Below are 23,665 nucleotides of genomic sequence, written 5' to 3'. Positions count from 1 at the left end.
ATAGAAACCAGCAAAAAATGCCTGTGAAAACTGAAGAAATGTATATTTTCTGGGTGAAGGAAGTATTCTGTACATTTTCCATGTTTTACATCATGGTATTTTGAATAACCATGCTTCCATGTTCACATCAATTTTTGTTTTTCAATTTATGCACAGCACTTGCTCTGAAATTTGGGGACTGAGTACACCAAATACGATAGATCAGTGGGATACAACAGGCCTTTACAACTTCTCTGAACAAACCAGGTGAATATTCTGCCCTCTATCAAATCCTAGAGATCTTGTGGGAGGTGGGGGGTACTGTGGAAGACATGTAGTGGGTTGCTTAATATAAGTTTGCCTAGAATGTTTCCTTAATGTAAAATAAGGCATGGCATTTAAAATACCTGCTTGCCAGTATGAAAATATATTAAATGTTTCAACTGATGTTTTGATCAATGAAAATCTAATTTTGAATCTTATTTAAATTATTGCATCCCCTAAAGAAAAAGAATTTTGATAACTATATTCTCATTTTAGTTTGAGATAACATTATAATCTATTGTTGGCCTAATTTTTAAATTCATAATCAGTATTTGCTAAATTTCTTGCTATCATCTAAACCTCATCTTTATACTAATAAATACACAGTTATTTACTGAACCCCTTATCACAGTCACACAAACTCATTTTTGTTATATTTTGGTTCTAATCACCTTATTCTCTTTCTTTGAGCATAATGATATTTGTTCACTTCATTTCATCATATTCATCACCATCCGCATTTATGTGTGAGTTACAGAATTGCACCTCAGTATGCAAAAACAGTCACAGCAGGAATGAGTTATATTAGAGTAAGTTACTTTTATATCATTGTTGGTATTTACCATTCTTCACACTACTTCCCTTTTTTGACAATTAAGTCACCCACAGAATTACTGCCTTTAAAAACATTCCTACAGAGTTTCATTTACTAAAGATTTGACAAAATGTTTTTCCAAATATATATTTTTATTAGATATTAGTTTTTGCCCAAGTAGTTAGCCATTCATTGACCTTTGAGTCCTTTACATAGCATAGTTATAAGAAACATTTGTTAGTGCTGCTGTTATTTTTTTTTAATCAGATCCATTAAATAGTACATTTTTCTTCCTTGTACTCACTAAAACAAACTGAATGTCTGTCATTTCTTCCTCTATGCTCCTGTTGTACAAAGTTTAGTAAATTTGACTAAAACTGATTTTTAAATTACCACCTTTCTTATACCTTTGCTTCCCAATAGGTCTCTGGATGGCCGGCTTCAGGTATCTCATCGAAAAGGACTGCCACATGTTATATATTGCCGATTATGGCGCTGGCCAGATCTTCACAGTCACCATGAACTCAAAGCTATTGAAAACTGCGAATATGCTTTTAATCTTAAAAAGGACGAAGTATGTGTAAACCCTTACCACTACCAGAGAGTTGAGACCCCAGGTAGGAAAAATAGAATTTGATTGTCTGAAATTAGATATTGGGACGCATTTTGTGCACTCTAATTATACCTCATTGACTGAAGAAAAATATTACTATAAAACTCCGATCAATTTTTTTTATATTTGCCTTTATTTTTATTTATTTATTTATTTATTTATTTATTTTTTGGTTTTTGGGTCACACCCGGTGATGCACAGGGGTTACTCCTGGCTCTGCACTCAGGAGTCACTCCTGGCGGTGCTCAGGGGACCATATGGGATGCTGGGAATCAAACTCAGGTCGGCCGCGTGCAAGGCAAAAGCCCTACTCGCTGTGCTATCTCTCCAGCCCCTCCGATCAATTATTTAAAACTTAACATAATTTAGTGTTAATTGAAGTGCTTTTTAAAATTTTGGGCCATACCCAGTGATACTCAGGGGTTACTCCTGGCTCTGAACTCAGGAATTACTCCTTGCGGCCACAGAGGACCAGCTGGGATGCTTGGGGTGGAACTTGGGTCAGCCTCATGCAAGGCAAGCACCTTATCTGCTGTACTGTTCACTCTGTCCCCTTAAAGTACTTATTTTTAAAGTAGTTTACAAAAAGTTATGGAAAGATACGGTAGTTTCTTGGGATAGCATACTACTTGACAGCCAAGTATATACACTAGAAGTTTTCAGGCTTGCCCTTCAATCCTATGTTCTCCCTTGAACACATACCTCGTTTGCTTGCCTGTTTCATCTCTGGAGAAGCCTGTATTTTCTCTGGAATACACTTCTCCCATTTATTTCCCTCCCATCTTTCTAAATAAGTTTCAATACAAACTATTTTGCTTCACCAAAAAAAAAAAAAAAAACCCAAGTTGCTTTCATCCCACAAATTTGTAATCTGTTGAAAACGAAACCCATGTTTCCCTTAGTGGTTGATTCTGCCCCTTGGGTGATGGAACACCTCAGACATTAGTGGTAGCTTCGACTACAGTTTGAAGGGCTCTTTCTGTTTGGGTGCTTTGTATCAAAGCAGTTGAGTCAAACTCCAGAGCAGGACTTTTCAGTAGCTTATTTATTTACTTAAAATTTTTTTTTAAATGAAGCTATATTTTTAGAAAATTCCCCAAATCAGATTCTTACAAATCTTTTCATAATGTTTTCCAGTGAGTATTTATGAGCTTCTATGGCAGTATTAATGGGATCATCTTGTTCTGCAAAGTCAAAGATAAATTAGTGCTTGAAGTTTAGATGGTGGTACTAAGTTAGATTTGTCAGCTCCTCAGTAATTCCAAATAGGTAAATCCTAAATTTTAAAGTTAGGCAGGCTTTTTTTTCTTTTTTCACATGTGAAAATTTTTAATAAAGGCTTTTCAATTGTCACTTGTTCTTGCCATTAATTTGAATTTCTTTTACTATTTTAGTTTTGCCTCCGGTGTTGGTACCTCGACACACTGAGATCCTGACAGAACTGCCACCTTTGGACGATTATACCCACTCCATTCCAGAAAACACTAATTTTCCCGCAGGAATTGAGCCACAAAGTAATTATATCCCAGGTATAACTTGCCTCCTAGTCTCCTAAAAAGAAGATTAAATTTTTTTTCATAATTATTCAGTATTAGTAATTTGTAGTCTGACTTTTTATTTTTAAATTATTATTTTGTTTTGTTTCTGAGTTACACCTGGTAAAGCTCCTGGATTTACTCCTGGCTCTGTACTCAGGGATTATTCCTGATGGGACCAGGGGACTATATGGATGCTTGGGGATTGAACAATGGTTGGTTCTCTGCATGGCAAGAGCCCTGCCCTTTATGCTATCTCTGGGCCCTTGATTGACTTGTTAAAGCAAATACTTCTGAATTTTAACTAAAGAGATATGATTTGTTGGGTTATTATTTTGTGAAATAGAGAGCTTAATTTTTTTTTCTTGGAGAATAGCTTTATTTTTACTAAGTTTGTCTTAGTTGCTGAAGCCGAGAGATACAGAATGTAAGCAAAATAAATAAGGGGTAGGGGGGAATTCCTGAAATAAAATGTGACTAAAATCAACCAAACGGTGGTTATCACAGGTTGATAGAGAAACTTTAACATTATATAGAAATAAAAGAATACTTTACTTCTCTAGGTATAAGGACTTAGGATACTGGAAGCCTCTATGTTATTTTTATTTGGGCTCTGTAACTCCTGGAAAATAAATTAATTTTTAGCTTTAAAATTCTGCATTTTCTAATTGCATTGTTTATTGCCTAAGTTTTTGTTCTCACTTTATAATAGTCCCGTTTTACTCTTCACATTTATGCAATTGAGATATTTATGGAACAGAAAGTTTTCTATATATTAAAAAAGTAATTTATTTGCATGCCTCATCATAGAAAAATGCTTATTTTTGAAGGCATTAAATTTTTTTAAATAGCTAACTTTGAATTTAGAAAGTGTTTATTGATTGTTGTGAAGTGCATTTCTTTTATTTCTCTTTTGTTCTAGAGAGAACTTAAGACTGCTTTTCGGGTTGCTAGAAAACAAACTTTGGGGTGGTTGTTAGGAGGAAAGTGTGTAGAGTGCTGGGGGGGTGAAGCCTGGAGGGTAGATTTAAAGGAAAATAATAAAACAATCATTTCCTAGGGGAAGAATTTGGCAGAAAGTAGAGTTATGTGTGTGTGATCTGAAGAGGGAGGCATTTTAAGTCTTTGATGTGAGAATTAGTGCTTTTCAACAATACCAAGAGACTGAGGTGTAAACCACAGTCTCCTAAGAGAACTACTCAGTAATTATGTGGGAAGATGACTTTATCTTGTGGAGATGTTTGCTTCAGTGCTCCCCCAGCCCCCACACCTCTTCTTTGTTTAGTTTAGAATATTTCACAAAGTAGAAAATGAAAAGTTAATCATACTTATTTGCCTTTCTGACCAATGGGCATTATATAGCTTCAACCTAAATTAAGCAAGATTTGAAGTTTCAATTTTTATTCCACTCAAAAGAATTTCTGACTTTACCCAAAATGCAAAAGGCATCACTTTGGGGGCTGGAGTGATAGCACAGTGGGTAGGGCATTTGCCTTGCACGCAGCCGACCCGGGTTCGATTCCCAGCATCCTGTATGGTCCCCCGAGCACTGCCAGGAGTAATTCCTGAGTGAAGAGCCAGGAGTAACACCTGTGCATCGTTGGGTGTAACCCAAAAAGCAAAAAAAAAAAAAGAAAAGAAAAGGCATCATTTGTTATCTTACAGATAAACAATAATCGTGGAAAGCAAAATAGAATAAACTGTTATGACAGTCATTATTTCTTCCTCTTGAGATAATTGAGATCTGGAAGTTTGAGTGACAAAGCTTATTTAGCCTTGTTTAATTTTATTCGCGTTAACCTTTTATAAAGAACATAGTGGAAAATATTATCCCTAATTTAGTTTTCTTTGTTTCAGTTTTTAAGAATTTGTTTTTTATTGAATCACCATGAGTACACTGTCACAAGATTGTTCATGTTTGGGTTTCAGTTACATAATGTTCCAACACTCATCCTTTCACCTGTGTAGGTTTCCCGTCACCAATGTGGAGGGAAACTGGGGACATTGTTGTTTAAGTTTATAGAGGTACATTATTTTACTTTTGGAACTTTCATAATTAAAATTTGGGGGGTTAGGCTGGAGAGACAGCAAAGTGTACTGGATCATGTACTTGCATGCAGGATGCCAAGATTTGAGTGCTTGAGCACTTCTGGGGGTATAACTTGCTTTTGGAAGGGAATTAAGGACAATGAGGGAGACCTTTAAGCCACATAATCACTCTCCCTTAGGATAATTACAAAATATTATAGGCATGTATATTATGAATTGCTTAAAGCGGTCTAGCAGTGTAATCGATGAACTTGATAACTGAAACTTACTTTTGCCTTTTTGAAATTGAAATAGTAATACTGAGTAAATGTTTTTAACATAAAACTTATTCAAATGTCTCTTGAATATTAACATTTTGTTTATAAGACATAATGGAATTTTCAAAGGTTTTTTTTTTCCTTAGTTCTGTACAGTATTCTTTTTTTTTTTAAATTTTTTAATAGTGAGACATCATGAGGTACAGTTGCAGACTTACACATTTTTGTGCTTGGGTTTCAACTATACAATGATCAAATACCCATCTCTGTGTACAGTATTCTATTTTCATTTTCTGCTTCAAAACTCAGCATTTAGGACTGGAGCGATAGCACAGCGGGCAGGGCGTTTGCCTTGCATGCGTCCGACCCAGGTTCGATTCCCAGCATTCCACATGGTCCCGCAAGCACTGCCAGGAGTAATCCCTGTGCATCGCTGAATGTGACCCAAAAAGCAAAAAAAAAAAAAAACTAACATTTACTGGTTAGAAATGTATCTTTGGGGGAATGGGAAAGTTGCTGTGCAAGGGATTAATAATCCCAGGGCTGTGCAGGGCAGACCCTATACCTCCTGTGCATGTTTTTTTTAATCATTTCCCAGGTAGCGACACGTAATGGTCATTAGGGAAAAAACCAAACATAGAATGTGCCAATATCTTTCCAGCAATTTAGAACTGAAGCATTCTTGAACTTACATGTTTGGCTTTTGCCACAGAAAAATTTATGTATGGGAATGAGCCAGGTATGTAAATGATAACTAAGAAAATATGCCTGTAGAACTTGATTGTATTACAAGTAGGCTTTACAGTTCACTTTTAAGATTTAGATCAGAAGCTGATTCATAAGTCCTCCTATCCAATACTGCTTTTTATAATAATATTATATAACATATTTAAAATTCAGAGTGATTCATTGGTTATCTTTGGTAGCTGGAAGAAAAGGTGGTAAGATTAAATTGAACTTGATTTGTTTTGAACTTTTTCTAGAAACACCACCTCCCGGCTATATCAGTGAAGATGGAGAAACAAGTGACCAACAGTTGAACCAAAGTATGGATACAGGTAAAGAATGCCTTCCACATTATTTCAGTAATTAGATTACTGCCTATTAGAAAGTCATTAGTTACTTAGCATTTAGGAGATTGGAACAAATGCCCTAGAAAGAGTCTTTTCTTTTGATTTAATTATATTTTGTATCATCAACTCAGGGAAGGGCCCTGGTGTCAGTGAACAATTAACATAAGTTATTTAGCAGAACCATTTTTTCAAATGTTCTCATTGGGATAAATGAAAATTTGAGAACATATTAAATATTCTACATCTGTAAATATTGAATTACCCTACATAAATGTTTGTGATGAAAGTACTTGGTCCAGTAACAGATCTTCAAAAGAATTTGGAGAAAGGAATGAAAAACAGCTTTTAGTGTTCTTTTATCTTTACAGTGACTTCTTAGTCAATTAATTTCTAGTGTTCTAGCTATCAGCTTCAAATAGGTGGAGAAAAAGTTTTAACGTGTTATGCATAGCAAAACTCTCAATTACTCTGTTATAAAATTTATAACCCACCAAAACTAATAGGTTACTCATGAAAATAGCTGCAATGGCATTGTAATTAGCTGATTTTTTTTGTTTGTTTTTGGCTATGCCTGCCTGTGCTCATGGCGTCCTCCTGACTGTTCTCAGGATCAATCTTAGTGGGCCTCTGGGTACTACTGGGGGTGCTATGGATCGAACCTGGATCAGCCACATGCAATAAAAGTACCCTATCTGCTGTACTGTGTCTCTGGCCCTGTAATTGTGCTCTTGATCAGTTTCATCATGACTGTATCTTAAGGGTTAGATACGTTAATACCACAACCTGATAAAAATAGTATTATCAGCCTTTCTGCAGAGTATACTAGAGCATCCGCCATTTTGATAATTTTTTTTTATAGCCACAGTTCCTTTTCTGTTCCTCCCCTCCTCTTTCCCTTTCCTCTCTACTACTCTCATTGTTGCACGTGGTTGTGGTGCTCACTCATGCTTGCTTGCAGTATGTGATTACAAACTTTCATTGTACACTGACCCTGGAAATTACAAATACTGGTGCTAGGTTATTCAGTCTGGCACCTTGTGCCTGAAAGCCATTGTGGGGAGGCTACCACTGAACCATGAATTAAAATTGATGAAGGCATTGGGTAATGGACATTTTTCAACAATAATTACATTGTTTAAATTCTTCCAATATTTAGATTCTCAGGTTTTAAAAAAGTGCCATAGCTAGTCATACTTCAAAACTGTTTCGTTTATAGCCAAGGAAGATAATCTAATGATCATTAGAAGTATATGTGGTGCATCTTAATACAAATGTCTCACTGCCGATTTTATTTCGGCTTCCAGATACAACTTTAAGTCTTTATGTCAAAGAAACATACGCCTAGATCAGTCAACTGTATTTCTTTTTTTAGGCAGCCAGTGGTAGCTACATCTGGCAATGCTCGGGGTTATTCCTAGCTCTAAACTCAGGAATTCTTCCTGGTGGTGCTTGTGGGACATGGGATGCCAGGGATCAAACTCGAATTGGTCATTTGTAAGGCAGGAACCCACTCACTGTACTATCTCTCCAGTTCCACAGCTATATTGTTTGCCCATGGTGGCCCACTTTTGTGCTTGAAGTGATTAACTATCAGGAGGTATAAATCTAAACCAGAATCACATACCACTTCACGCTCACTAAAATTGGCTTTGATTCAAGAGAACATAAGAAGTATTAATGGGGACTAGACAGCTTAGTTCAGTTGTTAGGCATGCAGTGCAGCTAGATTAGAGTTCTTAACCCCAGCACCACATGACATATCCCCACAAACCATAAACCACTGGGTATAGTCCTGGAGGGCACTGAGCACTGCCAGGGCATTCCTGTTAGAAGTGGCCTGAGCTTCCCTGCACACTGCTTTGAGATAATCCCCCAGAAAATGTGTTAATAAGGATATGGAGAAAATGGAATCTTCATATGTTGCTGGTGGGAATATAGAATGTTTTTGTTACTTTGGAAAAATTTGCTATTCCTCAAAAAATTAAATACAAAATAACAATATGACCAACAATTTCACTACTAGGTGTATGCTCAAGAAAATTGAAAACACATCCATCTACCTTAAATGTGTATACAAATGTTCACATAAGCATTGTTCATAATAATTCAAAAGTGGAAACTTTCCAAATGTCCATCTAATTCTGAATGGGTAAGTTCAATGTAGTATATTCATACCTTAGAATACTAGTCAACCTTAGCACAGAAGGAAGTACTGATCTGTGCATTTTATTAAATGAAGGAAGTCAGATTGAAAAACTATTTAGTATAGATAAGGGTTGCGTCTGACTGACCCTGATTCTTTTCCCCCGCACTGCATGGTCCTCCATCACCCCTGGGGTGGCCTGGGTAATGGTCCGGCACTACAAAGCTGAATAGCATCTCATCTGCAGGCCCTTACATTGAACCACTGCCTGGGTTGGCTTAGAATCCCTGGGAGGATCCCCTGACTACATAATAGCTGGGAGACCTTCCCTTAGGGTGCCTCTGTCACCAACCCTAAGTCAAAAAAAAATTACGTAAACTAGTGCCTGTTAACTTTTTGCTTTCTTTCTCTTAAAAATCTTGTCAGACCTTCATTATTCCCTTAAAGTCTGGTGGACATTAATTCTTGTGAAAGTTTGAGTTCTGTTCCATTCATTTTGAGTCTCTAGACAAAGTTTAGATCTTCCACATAGGAGACAAAAACTTACAAGCTAATAAGTAATATAGCTTGATCAGATTCTGAGCAAGACTGGCTGAGTTTAAATTGTTCCTCTGCTATCTACTAGTTAGGTAAACTAGCATGAAGTTGTTTTTAATCTCTTAAATAGAAGTAATATCACCTACGTGGTTTTCTAAAAAATTTTCTAATGAAAAATTATACCTGATTCCCTCGATTATGATAAATTGTTTTATGGCTAGAGTGATAGCACAGTGGGTAGGGTGTTTGCCTTGCATGTGGCCGACCTGGGTTCGATTCCTCTGTCCCTCACGGAGAGCCTGGCTAGCTACTGAGAGTGTCCCGCCCGCACAGCAGAGCCTGGCAAGCTCCCCGTGGCGTATTCAGTATGCTAAAAACAGTAACAACAAGTCTCACAATGGAGAAGTTATGGTGCCTGCTCGAGCAAATTGATGAACAATGGGAGGACAGTGCTACAGTGCAATGTTTTAAAATAATGATGGATTTTATTTTTAATATACTGTACATTTTATATTTACTAAATGTTTTTTTAACAGAAGCTAAAAGCACAATGCTTCATTGAAGCTCTAATTTTTACTTTTTAATAATGCTGAACTCTACATATACTGGGAAGAGGGGTTCTCTTTTTGGAATGTCTTGACAATAGGCTTTATACTTAGTTCTTAAATACTTGATAGTGTCTGCCATGGCACTCATTTCTTCCAGGGAGGGGGTTTTAAAATAGAAGGTTGAGACTGGAGCAATAGTACAGTGGGTAGGGCGTTTGCCTTACACGTGGCCAACCCAGGTTCGATTCCCAGTATCCCGTATAGCCCCCGAGCACCTCCAGGAGTAATTCCTGAGTGCAAAGCCAGGAGTAACCCCTGTGCATTGCTGGCTGTTGACCCCAAAAGCCCTCTCCCCCCAAAAAAATACATATGTATAAATAAATAAATAGAAGGTTTTTTCGATTTTCAATTTTTTATGTTGGTTTTTTTAACTTGTATTTTGTCATATATTCGTTCTGTCTAGATTGTATCTTTATTATTATAAAAAGTATTTCTGGTAATTTATCTCCTTAATGTATGCAGTATCTAGTAATGTTTCATTTTTACATATAGGAAATTTGATTTTTGTTGCCTTAATGTCTTGAAATAGGCCTATCAATTGAATTTTCAGAGATCCCATTTTTGATTTTAGTTTTCTCTATTGCCTTTATTTTATTTCCTGTCCTTTGATTTCTTCTGTTTATTTTGCAATTAATTTACCTGTCCTTTTAAGCATGTAGTGTATGCTTATATCGTGGTATTTTTCTAATGTAAGCACTTAGAGCTACGTGTCCTTCTAATTGGCAGATACAGGATCTCGAATTTCACCTTCCTGAACTAATCTGTATTTAACAAAGATATGTAAATTAGAATTAGTTGATGAAGTCCGCTATGCTTGAGCTTCTCACTGTTCAGTTCTATGTGTGATATTAATATTTTGGTTGGTTTTTTCTTTGGCAAATTTAGTCCTGTTTGTGTCTCTGTATTGTCATGACAGGTACTCTCAATATGGAAGTGATTCACTTTCTGCTTACATAGCATGTGTTGATTTCTCCCTTTAAACTGTGTGCTTAACTTATTTTGATGAGCGCGTACATGATTCTGAACTGTTTCTGATATTTTTAAATTTAAAAAAAAATTGTTTTGTTTCTGGGCCATGTCTGGCAGTGGTTGGGGCTCTCAGGGTACTCTATGGGATGCCAGGGATCAAACCCAGGTCTGTTGCGTTGCAAGGTAGTTGCCCTATCTGCGTACTGTCACTTTGGCCTGTTTCAGATATTTTCTTTCTGTTATTTTAGAAGCAAGAATATTTTCTAAACTTCTCATTTAACCCATATTTGAATTCCTATAAAACTCACTAATTAAAAAAGAAAGGCAGCTTTATTAAACTATGAGTAAAATTGATGTTTACAGAAAAATTTGAAAGAGCATAGGGATGAATAATTAAATGAAGGAAATTATTAATTTTTAAGCTGGAATTGATTAAGGGACTTTAGGATGCCAGATTCTAGAGATGATGGTTTTTAATGGTATAGTAGATTTCCTCTGCTTGATTTTGGATGGCGTGGGAAAAAATGTTTACTCTGAGATGTAAGATCTGTTGGGGAGGTATATGTGTGGCTGAAAGAATAACCCAGCACAGTTCTGAGTTTTCTGAATGACTAATGAAAGTGTTTTAGTTAAATTTTGAAAAGCATGTTTTTAAGCTTTGGGGTGATAAAAACAAAAAGTAGTAGATAATGTTAATTCTTCAAAATTCTCTCCCTATCTGAGAACAAAAGAGATAAAGTAAAATGATTTTAAGACCTGTTAAAATGATTTCAACATTCCTGTTCTCTGTACCCTTTCAAGTCTATTTTTATTCATTTTAATGATAACTAGTTTAGGATTGGTTAATAATATTTGCAGTAATACAGAGTTTTGTCAGGACCAAACACTTCCATGTAAAGAAGGAAGCCCTGTCATTTCCTTTTTTTCTTTTTTTCTTTCTCTTTCTCCCCCCCCCACCCCCACACACACACCTTTTTGGTTCACACCTGGCAGTGGTGAGGGTTACTCCTGGCAGTGCTCAAGGAAATAAATGGAAGTTGGCTGTGTGCTGCAAGGCACATGCCCTACCTGCTGTACTATAATGCCAGCCCAGAAGCCCTGTAATTTCTAGTATAGAACATTGAAAAATTATTTTAATAATTTGAACAAGAAATATGAAAGGCATAAAACCTTGTAGGAGAAAAATTAATAAATTTGAATAAATGAATTTTGTTATCCTTAATTATAGATTGACATAATTAGACTGATACAGAGCAACAGGAACTCTTATCTTTGCTGGTGAAATGCAAAATGGTATAGCTGTTTTGAAAGACAGACTGGCAACTTCTTGTACATCAAACTCTTGCCATATGATCTAGCAGTCATGTTCTTCGATATTTATCCAAAAGAGTTGAAAACTTATGTCCACATAGAAACTTGTATGTGACTGTTTATAGCAGCTTCATTCCTAATTGCCAAGACTTGGAAGCAACTGGGAGATTTTTCAGTTGGTGAATGAATAAATAACCTGTGGTACATCCAAACGGTGGAATATTATTCAGTGCTAAACAGAATGTGCTAACAAGTCATGAGATTACTTGGAGGAATTATAATTGCTTGTAACTAAGTAAAAGAAGCCAATCTGAAAAGTTATTCTCTGTTGGATTCAAACTACATGGTGTTCTGCATATTGCAAAACTCTTGAGCTATATAGTAGCTTTGAAAGGATTAGGACAAAGAAACAGGATTTGGGGAGCAACAAAGCTATTCTGTTCATCATATCATTAAATGTCAACCCTTGAATCTGAGAGTCAGGAGGTGAGGCACGTGACTTGGATCCTGTTACTGCATTTGGTTCCGGGATCACCTGAAAGAGTGGCCCCTGGATACTTCTGGATATGGCCTTAAGAAAAAAAAAAAAAGAAACAGGGACTAAAAATATGGTACAGCAGGTGAGGTGTTTGCCATGTAACACCCAGCAGACCTGGGTTTAAATTCCAGCCCTACAAGCACTGCCAGGGGTGATAACTAAATGCTGAGCTAGGAGTAAGCCGAGCACAAGCCAGGTATGATCAAGCCAGGTATGATTCGGGGCATGGGGAAAAAAAAGTCAGCCCTGCTGTGATAAACATGTTTATCAAGATGAGCAGAGGAGGTTATAAGTGTATTTATAATATGAAGGCTGTTTTCCCACTTACTATTTGAACCTAAAGTGCTCTGAAACATGTTTGTTCAAAAAAAAAATTAATGTCTCCTTGAAAGATAGCCCAAAACCAGAAAACTTAGAACTAATTATAAGCATGTAAAAAGTCTTTGAACTGATACATTTGCATGTTAAATAAATGATAAGGATATACCATGTCTGATGGAATAAGTAGTATAAAAACAGGGTTCAGAACTGTTATGATGATAGTGGGGTGGGCACAGGAGCTTGAGAGAGAAACAGAGGTTAATGTCCTTTGCTTGCAGACAATGGGTTTGATTCCTGGTACCATGTTTGCTTCCCCAAGCACCTCCAGGGGTTCTTCCTGAACACAGAACCAAGAATAGCCCTGACCACTACCAGATATGTGTGTTGTTTCCCACCCCTTTACCTCCAAATAAAATAAGCAAGGAGGGGGCACAGATTAAAAGGCGTTTGCTCATATGCTTCATGAAATATTATGACTGGGCACACACAGAACTGGCAGCATGGCGTGTGTTTGGTTAGGGAGTGGTGAGAAGTGAGGATTGTTTAGGCTGTCATTGAACCCTCCATACTTGACCTTACATTAAGCAATTGAATATATTTTGAATTCTTAGGGTAAAAATCATCTGAGTTTTGTGTGATAATTGGTTAGGAGATACAGGGCATTTTATTAGTAGTAATATTTTGTAAATGTTGCCTTGCATATTTTAAAATTAAATCCTTTTGTTTCAGGATCTCCAGCAGAACTCTCTCCTACTACTCTTTCCCCTGTGAATCATAGTTTGGGTAAGATGCGAATACTTTTCTCCACTTGTTGGATATTGTGTTACATAATAATCTGTACTCTCTCTGTTTTTCATATATAAATAAATATACATGATTAGTGCTTTCAAAAAATACTAGAGATAGTACAGGGGTTAAGGCACTTGCTTTGCATCCAGCTGACCTTGGTTTGATCCCCTGCACCACCTGGTGCAGCTCCTTAATTATTACTAAAACTCTATTCTACTTGTACATAGGAATGTGAGGATCTAATCATGCTCCCCCCCCATGGAAATCATACATTGTCCGTGACTTCATGATATCTAATATTAATATGAGATATATTACTGTATTTGGGCTGTAGCGATAGCACAGCGGTAGGGCGCTTGCCTTGCGCACGGCCAGCCCGGCCGAGCTGGGTTCAATTCCTCCACCCCTCTTGGAGAGCCCGGCAAGCTACTGAGAGTATCTCGCCCGCACGGCAAAGCCTGGCAAGCTACCTGTGACGTATTCGATATGCCAAACACAGTAAAAGAAGTCTCACAATGGAGACGTTACTGGGCCCGCTCAAGCAAATAAATGAACAACGGGAGGACGTGCTATATTACTATGTTTATTAATATACTAATAAATATACATGTGTGATAGTGCATATATGGAAGATATGTGTTGGAGTTAGTCTGTGTGTTTGATATGTTTTAATCAAAATTACAGAAGTACCTGTGATTATAGGTTGTAAAATATGTTTAATACTGGGCTGGAGCAATAGCATAGCGGGTAGGGCATTTGCCTTGCAAGCGGCTGACCCACGTTCGATTCCTCCGCCCCTCTCAGAGAGCCCGGCCAGCTGCTGAGAGTATTCCGCCTGCACGGCAAAGCCTGGCAAGCTACCCGTGATGTATTCGATATGCCAAAAACAGTAACAACAAGTCTCACAATGGAGACATTACTGTTGCCCGCTCGAACAAATTGATGAACAACAGGAGAACAGTGACTGTGTCAGTGATGTTTAATACCGTATTCTTTTTCTGCTTGCATACTTTTTGTGTTTCATTGCCATTTCTTGTATATGTGCCAGTTTTCTAATTTTCTGACTAAGGTAATTCATTCTGATTCTCATGTGCAAATTAGCAAAGGTAAAAAAGGTGTCATTTTATATCCTGCTATTATGGCAATTTTTCATCTTTGACACTTTTATTTTTCTTTTTGGGTGTCACACCCGGCGATGCACAGGGGTTACTCTTGGCTCATGCACTCAGGAATTATTCCTGGTGGTGCTCGGGGGACCATATGGGATTCTGCGAATCGAACCTCGGTAGGCTGCTTGCAAGGCAAATGCCCTACCCGCTGTGCTATCGCTCCAGCCCCTATCTTTGACTCTTAACTCGTTAATCTTTGCTTTAGATTTATTTTGTTCTCCAAAAATTAACTTTATTATGAAAATTTATTTCCTTTTCTGTGATTTTAAATTTAAGTAAACTATAGTAAAATTGGGCTGGAGCAATAGCACAGCAGGTAGGGCGTCTGCCTTGCACACAGCCGACCTGGGTTCGATTCCTCCACCCCTCTCGGAGAGCCCAGCAAGCTTCCGAGAGTATCTCGCCCGCACAGCAAAGCCTGGCAAGATACCTGTGACGTATTCAATATGCCAAAAACAGTAACAACAAGTCTCACAATTTGTTGTGAGTTGTTACTGGTGCCTGCTTGAGCAAATCGATGAACAACGGGAGGACAGTGCTACTACAGTGCTACAGTAAAATTATTAGTGAAACAATGCTCCACCATGAAAATCTTAAAAAGTTGTTTAATGGGTTGAATGAATGACTTACAGAAATGGGAGGCATATGAAAATTTTTAAATCTGTAAAGTGAAGTAGATTTCTATCTGCTTCCTTAACTATTAATAGAATAAGCTAGCATGGAGCGTGTAAATAGAATGATAGTCAATCTATTCTTGGCTTAAATTATTCACATGTCTTTTATGGTTTCTCTCTGTCCTCTCCCCCCCAGATTTGCAGCCGGTTACTTACTCAGAACCTGCATTTTGGTGTTCAATAGCATATTATGAATTAAACCAGAGGGTTGGAGAGACCTTCCATGCATCTCAGCCCTCACTCACGGTAGATGGCTTCACAGATCCTTCAAATTCAGAGAGATTCTGCTTAGGTTTACTCTCCAACGTCAATCGAAATGCTACAGTAGAAATGACGAGAAGACACATAGGTATGTTTTCCTTTCCCTTGTGTAGTAAGAAATGCCATATACACCTCTTGAGCATTGTGTGGCTCACTACATCAGGCAGTTGTTTGCAAAAAGGTTATTTCTGCCTTTGCTATCAGTTACAGTGCATTCTCATTTTAGCACCAGACTCCACTGCTTTGAAGTAATCCGGGTGATTCTTCCATCTGCAAACACTTTAGCTTCAAGCCTACCTACTACCCTTGGTATGGGAAGTCTTTCAGTATGTGTTTCTTTGGCTCTTTTCTTTCTTTGTTTTGGGGGGCCTACCTGGAGAGGCTCCTGACTCTGCAGGCTCAGAAATTACTCCTGTCGGTACTTTGGGGGTAGTAGGGATGCTGGGGATTGAACCCAGGTCAGCTGTATGCAAGGTATGCACCCTGTTTTCTGTACTCTATCTCTGACCCTCCTTCAATATGTGTTAAAATAATTTGACTTTTCTGAGACTTCCCCAGTTTTTAAATTCTGTATAGGTTTTAGGATGATAATTTTAACAAATTAACAAAAGTTTTTTACTTTGTATCTCCTAGTTTTTCAACTCCCTTCAGTGAATTCATATATTAAGTTAAACTTGCTCACTTTAAAATCTGAGGCCTGTTACCTGAAACAAGACTTGCATTCAGAAAATAATTCAAAGGATCTCAAACTGTGGTCCTTACAGAACCTTTTCAAGCAAGTTTGTGGGGTCAGAACGATATTCTCAGTGGTGCTAAGATGCTTTTTTTTTTTGTCTTACTCTCATTCTCTAAAGTGAACAGAGAAGTACTTCAGAAGCTACGTGAAATATGACTTTGTAAGAGATTAAATGTAGAATTGATGAGAATACAGCTTGTTTGTTAAATTGAGCAATAAAGAGCTTTGCAAAAATATAAAACATTGTCATTTTTTTTACTTTCTTTTGCTTTGAAGTATAGTCAGTCATTTTATGATAGGGTTATTTCTATAATGGTTAATTAATGATTAAATATTTTAATTAATGGTGATTTTAATTAATGATTAAATATTTTAAATCACAAAATTTTCCTTCAATATCACCCACATGCACAAAAACATTGGGGGTCTTCAGTTTTGTTTTTGATGAGATTAAAGAATTTAAGTATTGGGGCTGGAGTGATAGCACAGTGGGTAGGGCGTTTGCCTTGCACGCAGCCAACATGACCGACACAGGTTCGATTCCCAGCACCCCATATGGTCCCCTGAGCACTGCCAGGAGCAATTTCTGAGTGCATGAGGCAGGAGTAACCCCTGAGCATCACCAGGTGTGACCCAAAAAGAAAAAAAAAGAATTTAAGTATTATTAATATGATTGAGTATAGTTTTTATTATCTTAAGTAACAACAGTAGTTGGCTTCTGTGAGAAGCTATTATATATTCATATCATAATATTAAGGTACCTTATAAAAATAATCATTGTATCCTGTGAGAAATAATGCTTTGTTAAAGAGTTAGTGTGATACTACAGTGATCTAGGGACTAGTATCTTACGAGGTCTGTTACTTGGCTTCTTGTGAAAAACCTCAAATCTTACTTGGTGTATAAATTTTGTATAATATTTGGTAAGGTTAGAGGATGACTTGTAGGTGAGATGAGAATAGCCCTCTTAATTAAAATAGGTTTTTTTTTTAATGTGTTTTGAACTCATGTTTTATGCATAAATTTTATGCATAAAAATTTAACAGTTTTCACCTCTACCGTTTTCACCTCTACTAAGTTTAGATTGCTGTAGTCTTTGGATCATCTTTTTACTTCTAGTTTTTAGTTTATTGAGTGGATTCGATTAAAGAATTTAGATATATCTCCAGTTTTGGAGTGTTATGATATTCTGGTGAGTGGTAGTTTTACAAATATTTTTTAGTCATAAGAGTACAGGGTAAACTAGAAACTAGAAGAGTAACAGTTTACAACAGTAAACCCCCGAGTAACAGGGTTACTCCTGGCTTTGCACTGAGGAATTACTCCTGATGGTGCTCAGGGCATCATATGGGATGCTGGGAATCAAAGCCAGGTCGGCCACGTGTAAGGCAAATACCCTACCTGCTGTGCTATCGCTCCAGCCCTCAGTGTAGGCATTTTTTGTACAAACTTTAGTTTATTCCTTTCAAGGTCACTTAGTTTCTTAGAAATTGTTTTACTACCCATTCATTTTCTATATTTTCAAAGTACTTTTGATGGGCATGTTTTTATAAATAATAAAATTAATGTTAAAATACTTTATATATAAAACTACAGAGAAGGATGTTTCAGAGTCAAATTTCACAGAAATAGAGCTGTGGAAAGGTTGTCAGACATCCTTGTCTTATTTTAGTGTTCTTCCTAGAAGACTTTTCCAAGTCATGCTGAAATGTTTGATTCTCTAAGACTAATCCCTATGTACTTTGTTTTAGGAAGAGGTGTGCGCTTATATTACATAGGTGGGGAAGTCTTTGCTGAGTGCCTAAGTGATAGTGCAATCTTTGTGCAGAGCCCCAACTGTAATCAGAGATACGGCTGGCACCCTGCAACAGTGTGTAAAATCCCACCAGGTATGCATATAATGTCAATGAACTTATTTCCTCCATTTATTGAGGTTTTTAGACATTATTAATTTCAGAAATCAGATCATTTGCATGCTTGTATTCCATTATCTGTAATCCTTTTAAAAATTATCTTCTCATGATTCTCTTTTTACATGTTTTTTTCCTACTTTTTTCAATTATAGGCTGTAATCTGAAGATCTTCAACAACCAGGAGTTTGCTGCTCTTCTGGCCCAGTCCGTTAATCAGGGGTTTGAAGCCGTGTATCAGCTAACTAGAATGTGCACCATAAGAATGAGTTTTGTTAAAGGCTGGGGAGCAGAATACCGGTATGAAACACATATTCAGTTCTTAAATTTCCAACTGTGATTCTTTTCTCCCTTCCTTGCATCGTCTATGACTTATGCACATCTGTTTTCATTGGGATTGAGTCAGATATTTGAAATAATGATATTACGGTACCTTTCTGTACTGACACTAGAGAATAGAGAATGAAAATAATGTGTAGACATGCTCTGCATCTTACTGCAGAGTGTCAAATACCATGTGAGAAATAGACTTGAAGTGTTACGGCAGTGTGTGGAAGGAGAGGCATTTTTACTGGGCTCAGGGCTTGTGGTAGAGGTGGCATATGAGTTCAGCCTCAAAAAGGCATAAAATTTCTGTAGTTAAAGGTAGGAGTGGGTGGAGGTAATGGTCCTGAACCACAGACACAGTTCAGTTCTATCAGAGTATAGAAAATAAAAATCATTGGAGACTTAAATACAAGATTAAGGGGTAGAACTCTCCTAAAGAGACTATGGGGTACTAGATATCACACTTTATTGTAGGTGTGTGCTCTACCATTTGTGCCATATCCCTGCCTGCTATTCTGGGTTTTTGGTTTGGGGGTTGTTGTTTTTCGTTTTTGTTCTTGTTTTTCTGTGGCTTCTTGTCACAGGGGCAGGGGTCGTTGGGCAGAGGTGGTATACCATGTGCTGCTGGTAATCTAATCTGGGATTGCTGCATGCAGAGTATGCACTCCAGCTCTTACCGTCCCCTTATAGTACATTTTTATGTCAGACATTTTTTCTTTCAAGAATTAGAATGTTGAAACATACGCTAGAAATTCAGTGGTCTTAAATATAAATAGCATTGCACTATAAGAATTCTACGTATATCTGTAGTTCTGTTAAGAGTAATTTTAATTTGTAGAGAAAGATGATGCCACTCTTTACCTAGAGGTAAATTAAAATTCAAAAACTGGGATGAAACAATAGTATACAGTATGTTGTTGTATGTATTTGGGTGTTAGGAACATCTAATTGTATGTATTTGGTGTTAGGAACATCTAATTTGGATAATAAAATAGTACACTTTAGCATTTTCCTATTAAAAATCATGACAGATACCCATATATCTGTAAACTATGGATAGTAATGAGAACTTTTATCTTTAATAATACTGGAAATAAATACAGAAATACATGATTAGATTTGCAAAATTATTTTTCTCTTTAATGCCAACTTAATTGCCAGCATAAAATCAAATAAAAAGAAAATAATTGAGAATTACAGCTGAATTAAGTGAATCAGTGCTGTAATGCATACAGAGAGAGGATGAATAATTTGGCTGGTGCATTTCTGTGCCCAAATAAGTATAATAATAGCCTCCATGATCTCCGTGACCTCTGGGACCTGAATGAAGAATTATTCCTGAAGATTAAACTGATCTCAGTGACTTGATTGAAAACAAACTGGCAAATACTTAGAACTCAACAAATGGTAAAATCAAAAGTAAAGAAGATCTTGGCAAAATTACTGCAGAATACCTAATCCAAGGGAATAATAGAACAAAACAGTAGAAAGATTAAACAACAGAATGAACAAAGATGTACAACTCAACCATTATAACATGATTCAACTTGTAAACTGTGCTAACCCAGTTCCTTGCACATAAAGCGAAGTGTTTCAGAGTATCTGCAAGTCAGATTTGAGTCTGTTGTATTCTCCTTCACTTCTCATGTTTTAAGAATGATCATATATCAGAATGTCTAATGTATATCACTCAGAACCGAAGACAAGAATTCAAGTGCCAGGAATTTGTTCAGGAAGTTGAAGAAAGTAGGGGAGAATGGTTGAGGGAAGTGAGATAGGAGAGGAAGGCTGCCAGTGCCATTATTAAACCACCTCCTAATGTGGGTGGGTCACTTGAGTATGTTCCCTTGGAAAACTTGGAAAATAGTAAGGAACACAGAATAATTTCACCAAGGGAGAAAGGAAACTGGACATTTAAATGCCAGTTCCTGTGTCATCGGTTGATGGCTGCTCTTGGGGTGTGACTTTCCTGGACCTTGCCTGCTCTACACGTGGACAGAACAGAGAGTTCAGGCACAGAAATTCAGCCACTTAAAATTAGAGTTGCTAGAGAACACAAAAAACTCAAAAGATTATTGATGGAGCATCTATAGTATATGCTGCAGAAAGCCACATCGTTGGAAAACGATTTTAAATTATGCTGAAGGGAGCTGGAGCAATAGATCGCACAGTGGGGAGGGCATTTATTTGCCTTGCATGCAGCCGACCTGGCTTCGATTCCCAGCATTCCATATGGTCCTCTGAGCACCGCCAGGAGTAATTCCTGAGTGCACAGCTAGGAGTAACCCTTGTGCATTGCCACGTGTGACCCAAAAAGCAAAAATAAATAAATTATACTGCATATGCATCACTTGGAGGTGAAACATTGATAATGGCCTTTTCTCATCTTCGAAGACTATTGCATTGAAGGAGCAGACTTCCTGACTTACTGTATATAGTAATTAAGACAGAACAGAAACAGTACAGGGAGGTGGCAGGATGTCACTTAACACTTCATAATTCCCAGATAATAGTCCCTTTCATAAGTGCAGAGATGTTGCTTATTAGAAACCTCCATGATGTTATTCGGAGGAATATTGTACATTAAATTTGTTGGGGAAAATTGAATTCTTACCATTTGGAGATAAACTTGAGCCAAAGTTCTGGTTTGTTTTACATCTAAATCCTACTGCATTTGCTATTTGAGTATCTTCTGTTCTGTTGTTGATTGACAGCAGGGTTTGGGTTCTGGTTAACTGGGAACAATATTTATGTCTCCGCTCCTCCCCCTCCCCAAACCCCCATGGAATTATCCTCCTTGGTAAGTAATTAAGTCATCCTACAAATTTCAGTTTAAGGGGGGGAAAATGTTTTTGTAAAGGACTTTGAAGGAAACGAAAGGTTCTTAGTAGCACATTGTTAGACTCTGAGGACGAAACTTTCTCGGATAATAAACTTTCCAAACTTAATACATGCTCAAAAGTATTTAGGTTCTAGAATATATAACTTTAAATTTATTTTTTTACATATATAAGCTAAAAAAGCTTTTGTTACCTCTTGTATTCTTTTAAACAGGAGGCAAACAGTTACAAGCACTCCTTGCTGGATTGAACTTCATCTGAATGGACCTCTACAGTGGTTGGACAAAGTATTAACTCAGATGGGATCCCCTTCAGTGCGTTGCTCAAGCATGTCATAAGGCTTCGTCACCAATCAAGTCCCATCAAAAGACTTTTGTAACAACTCTTCTGTCATAGTATTTGTGTGTGGTTCCCCATGGACTGTTTACTATCCAAACATTCAAGAAAGAAAACAGCACTTGAGGTCTCATCAATTAAAGCACCTTGTGGAATCAGTTTCCTATATTCGAATATTAGATGGGAAATTTAGTGTCTAGAAATTCCCTCCCATAAAGGAGGAAGAGAATTTAAAGACTTAACTGATGTCTTGTTGGGCATAAAACGGAGTGTCCCAAAGGTTTATTAATAACAATAGTAGTAACGTGTACAGGTAATGTATCATGATACAGTATCACAGTATTGTGCTGTTTATATACATTTTTAGTTTGCATAAATTAGGTGTGTGTGCGTGCGTGTGTGTGTGTGTGTGCGCGTGTGTGTGTGTGTGTGTGTGCCCTGCTTCATGATTTAGGCAAGCCCTTATAAAGTTACAGTACCTAGTCTGTCATTCCCACTTCTCCGTTATTTTTATGTCTTTTTTTAATATATAATATATATATCAAGATTTTCAAATTATCATTTAGAAGCAGATATCCCTTCTAGGAAAACTAATTTTTCTGCCTTTTACCAAAAATAAACTCTTGGGGGAAGAAAAGTGGATTAAGTTTTGGTATCCTTGACTTCGGTGTGTACAGTGGATCTTAAATAGTGGTTCTTTTTTGTCTTTTTAGTTTACTACTAAATTTCATAAGGAAACCTTGCTGAAAAAAATCTTTCCCAAATTTCTTCCTTATCCTACTTTATCGCGATACCAAAACAGCATAGCATGATATCCAATGCCAGTAATGATTGCACTGATACTACTAGCACCAGTTGATTCTGGGGTACTAGAAATTCATATGGAGAAGTCCCTGTATCTTACACGAAATTTCAGCAGATTAATTTAACTTAACAGTCTATTGATTTATTCTTGCACCTTGTAAAAAATGCACAGGTGACAGAATAATTATTTTCAGGGATATGTTACAATTACTTCAGTATACTTACCCTTTTAAAAAGCCAATCTACATATATAAAACCCCTTTATATTCTTTGATTTGACTAGTTTCCTTTGATACAGTTACCAGATTGTATTAAGAAATGGGCCTTTTGTAAATGTAATTGGTTCTGCAAAATATAGAAGTGATGCTGAGGTATGATGAGCAGGTAAGATCTTTTAAAAAGTGTATTGTATTCAATTTATAAGATTTGTTATTTTACATAATTGTTAATTCAGAATATTTTTAATTGGGAGAGAAGCCGTTTAGCAAGTGTTTTGAGTTTTTTTTTTAATTAAAAATAATTTTTTTTAACCTACAGTCTGAACTCTTCTTAACTAATCCTAGATACATGGTTGTCTGTTATAACCAGTCATCTTTTATGCTCAGCAGTGAGAGATTTTAGAAGCTCTGCTGATAATCCATTCTGCAGCAAATATTCTTGTCTAATGTTAACTCACTGCAATTTAAACATTTTTTTGTGTGTATCTCAGTAGAAATGGAAAATAACCACTTCTGATCCCCTTATAGTAAATTTTTGTATTCTTGAAGATAGGTATCTTTGGTACTTGTTCTTTGAAATCATATTCACCCATTTCTACAAGTACCGTTTTTCAGTACTTTAAACATTTGGCTGTTTTCCTATTAGGTAGTCCCCATTTTTCTATATTTGTGTGTATATGTATGTGTTCATGTAAACTTGGTATAATGATTTTTTTTTATTCGTTGAAATATATTTATTGTTCTCTGATATGTAAACAAAAGTGCCAGGAATTTTCTCAGCCTTGAGTATAAGGTAAACAGGATGGCTA

The 23,665-nt window shown here is 36.8% G+C and overlaps 1 protein-coding gene across 5 annotated transcripts in view; it reads left to right on the top strand.

The window, feature by feature from the left end:
* The window catches only part of SMAD2 (SMAD family member 2), a 71,886-nt gene extending 49,410 nt beyond the window's left edge, over positions 1-22,476 (top strand). For 4 of the 5 annotated variants that reach the window (XM_056138151.1, XM_056138153.1, XM_056138154.1 and 1 more), the window contains exons 3-11: positions 157-246; positions 1,262-1,455; positions 2,846-2,980; positions 6,276-6,350; positions 13,522-13,575; positions 15,561-15,773; positions 18,173-18,310; positions 18,487-18,631; positions 21,713-22,476. In XM_056138151.1, coding sequence (XP_055994126.1) covers positions 157-246; positions 1,262-1,455; positions 2,846-2,980; positions 6,276-6,350; positions 13,522-13,575; positions 15,561-15,773; positions 18,173-18,310; positions 18,487-18,631; positions 21,713-21,836 — 1,168 coding nt within the window. In that variant the 3' untranslated portion in view covers positions 21,837-22,476. The remainder of the gene's footprint in view (positions 1-156; positions 247-1,261; positions 1,456-2,845; positions 2,981-6,275; positions 6,351-13,521; positions 13,576-15,560; positions 15,774-18,172; positions 18,311-18,486; positions 18,632-21,712) is intronic. The other variant, XM_056138155.1, reaches the window with a different exon arrangement.
* The last annotated feature ends 1,189 nt before the right edge of the window (positions 22,477-23,665 follow it).

The sequence above is a fragment of the Sorex fumeus genome, unplaced genomic scaffold (genome assembly GCF_029834395.1).
Source record: "Sorex fumeus unplaced genomic scaffold, SorFum_2.1 ptg000128l, whole genome shotgun sequence".
Lineage (NCBI taxonomy): Eukaryota > Metazoa > Chordata > Mammalia > Eulipotyphla > Soricidae > Sorex > Sorex fumeus.
Note: the sequence above shows the minus strand (reverse complement) of the source record. Positions and strands in the feature narration are given on the sequence as shown.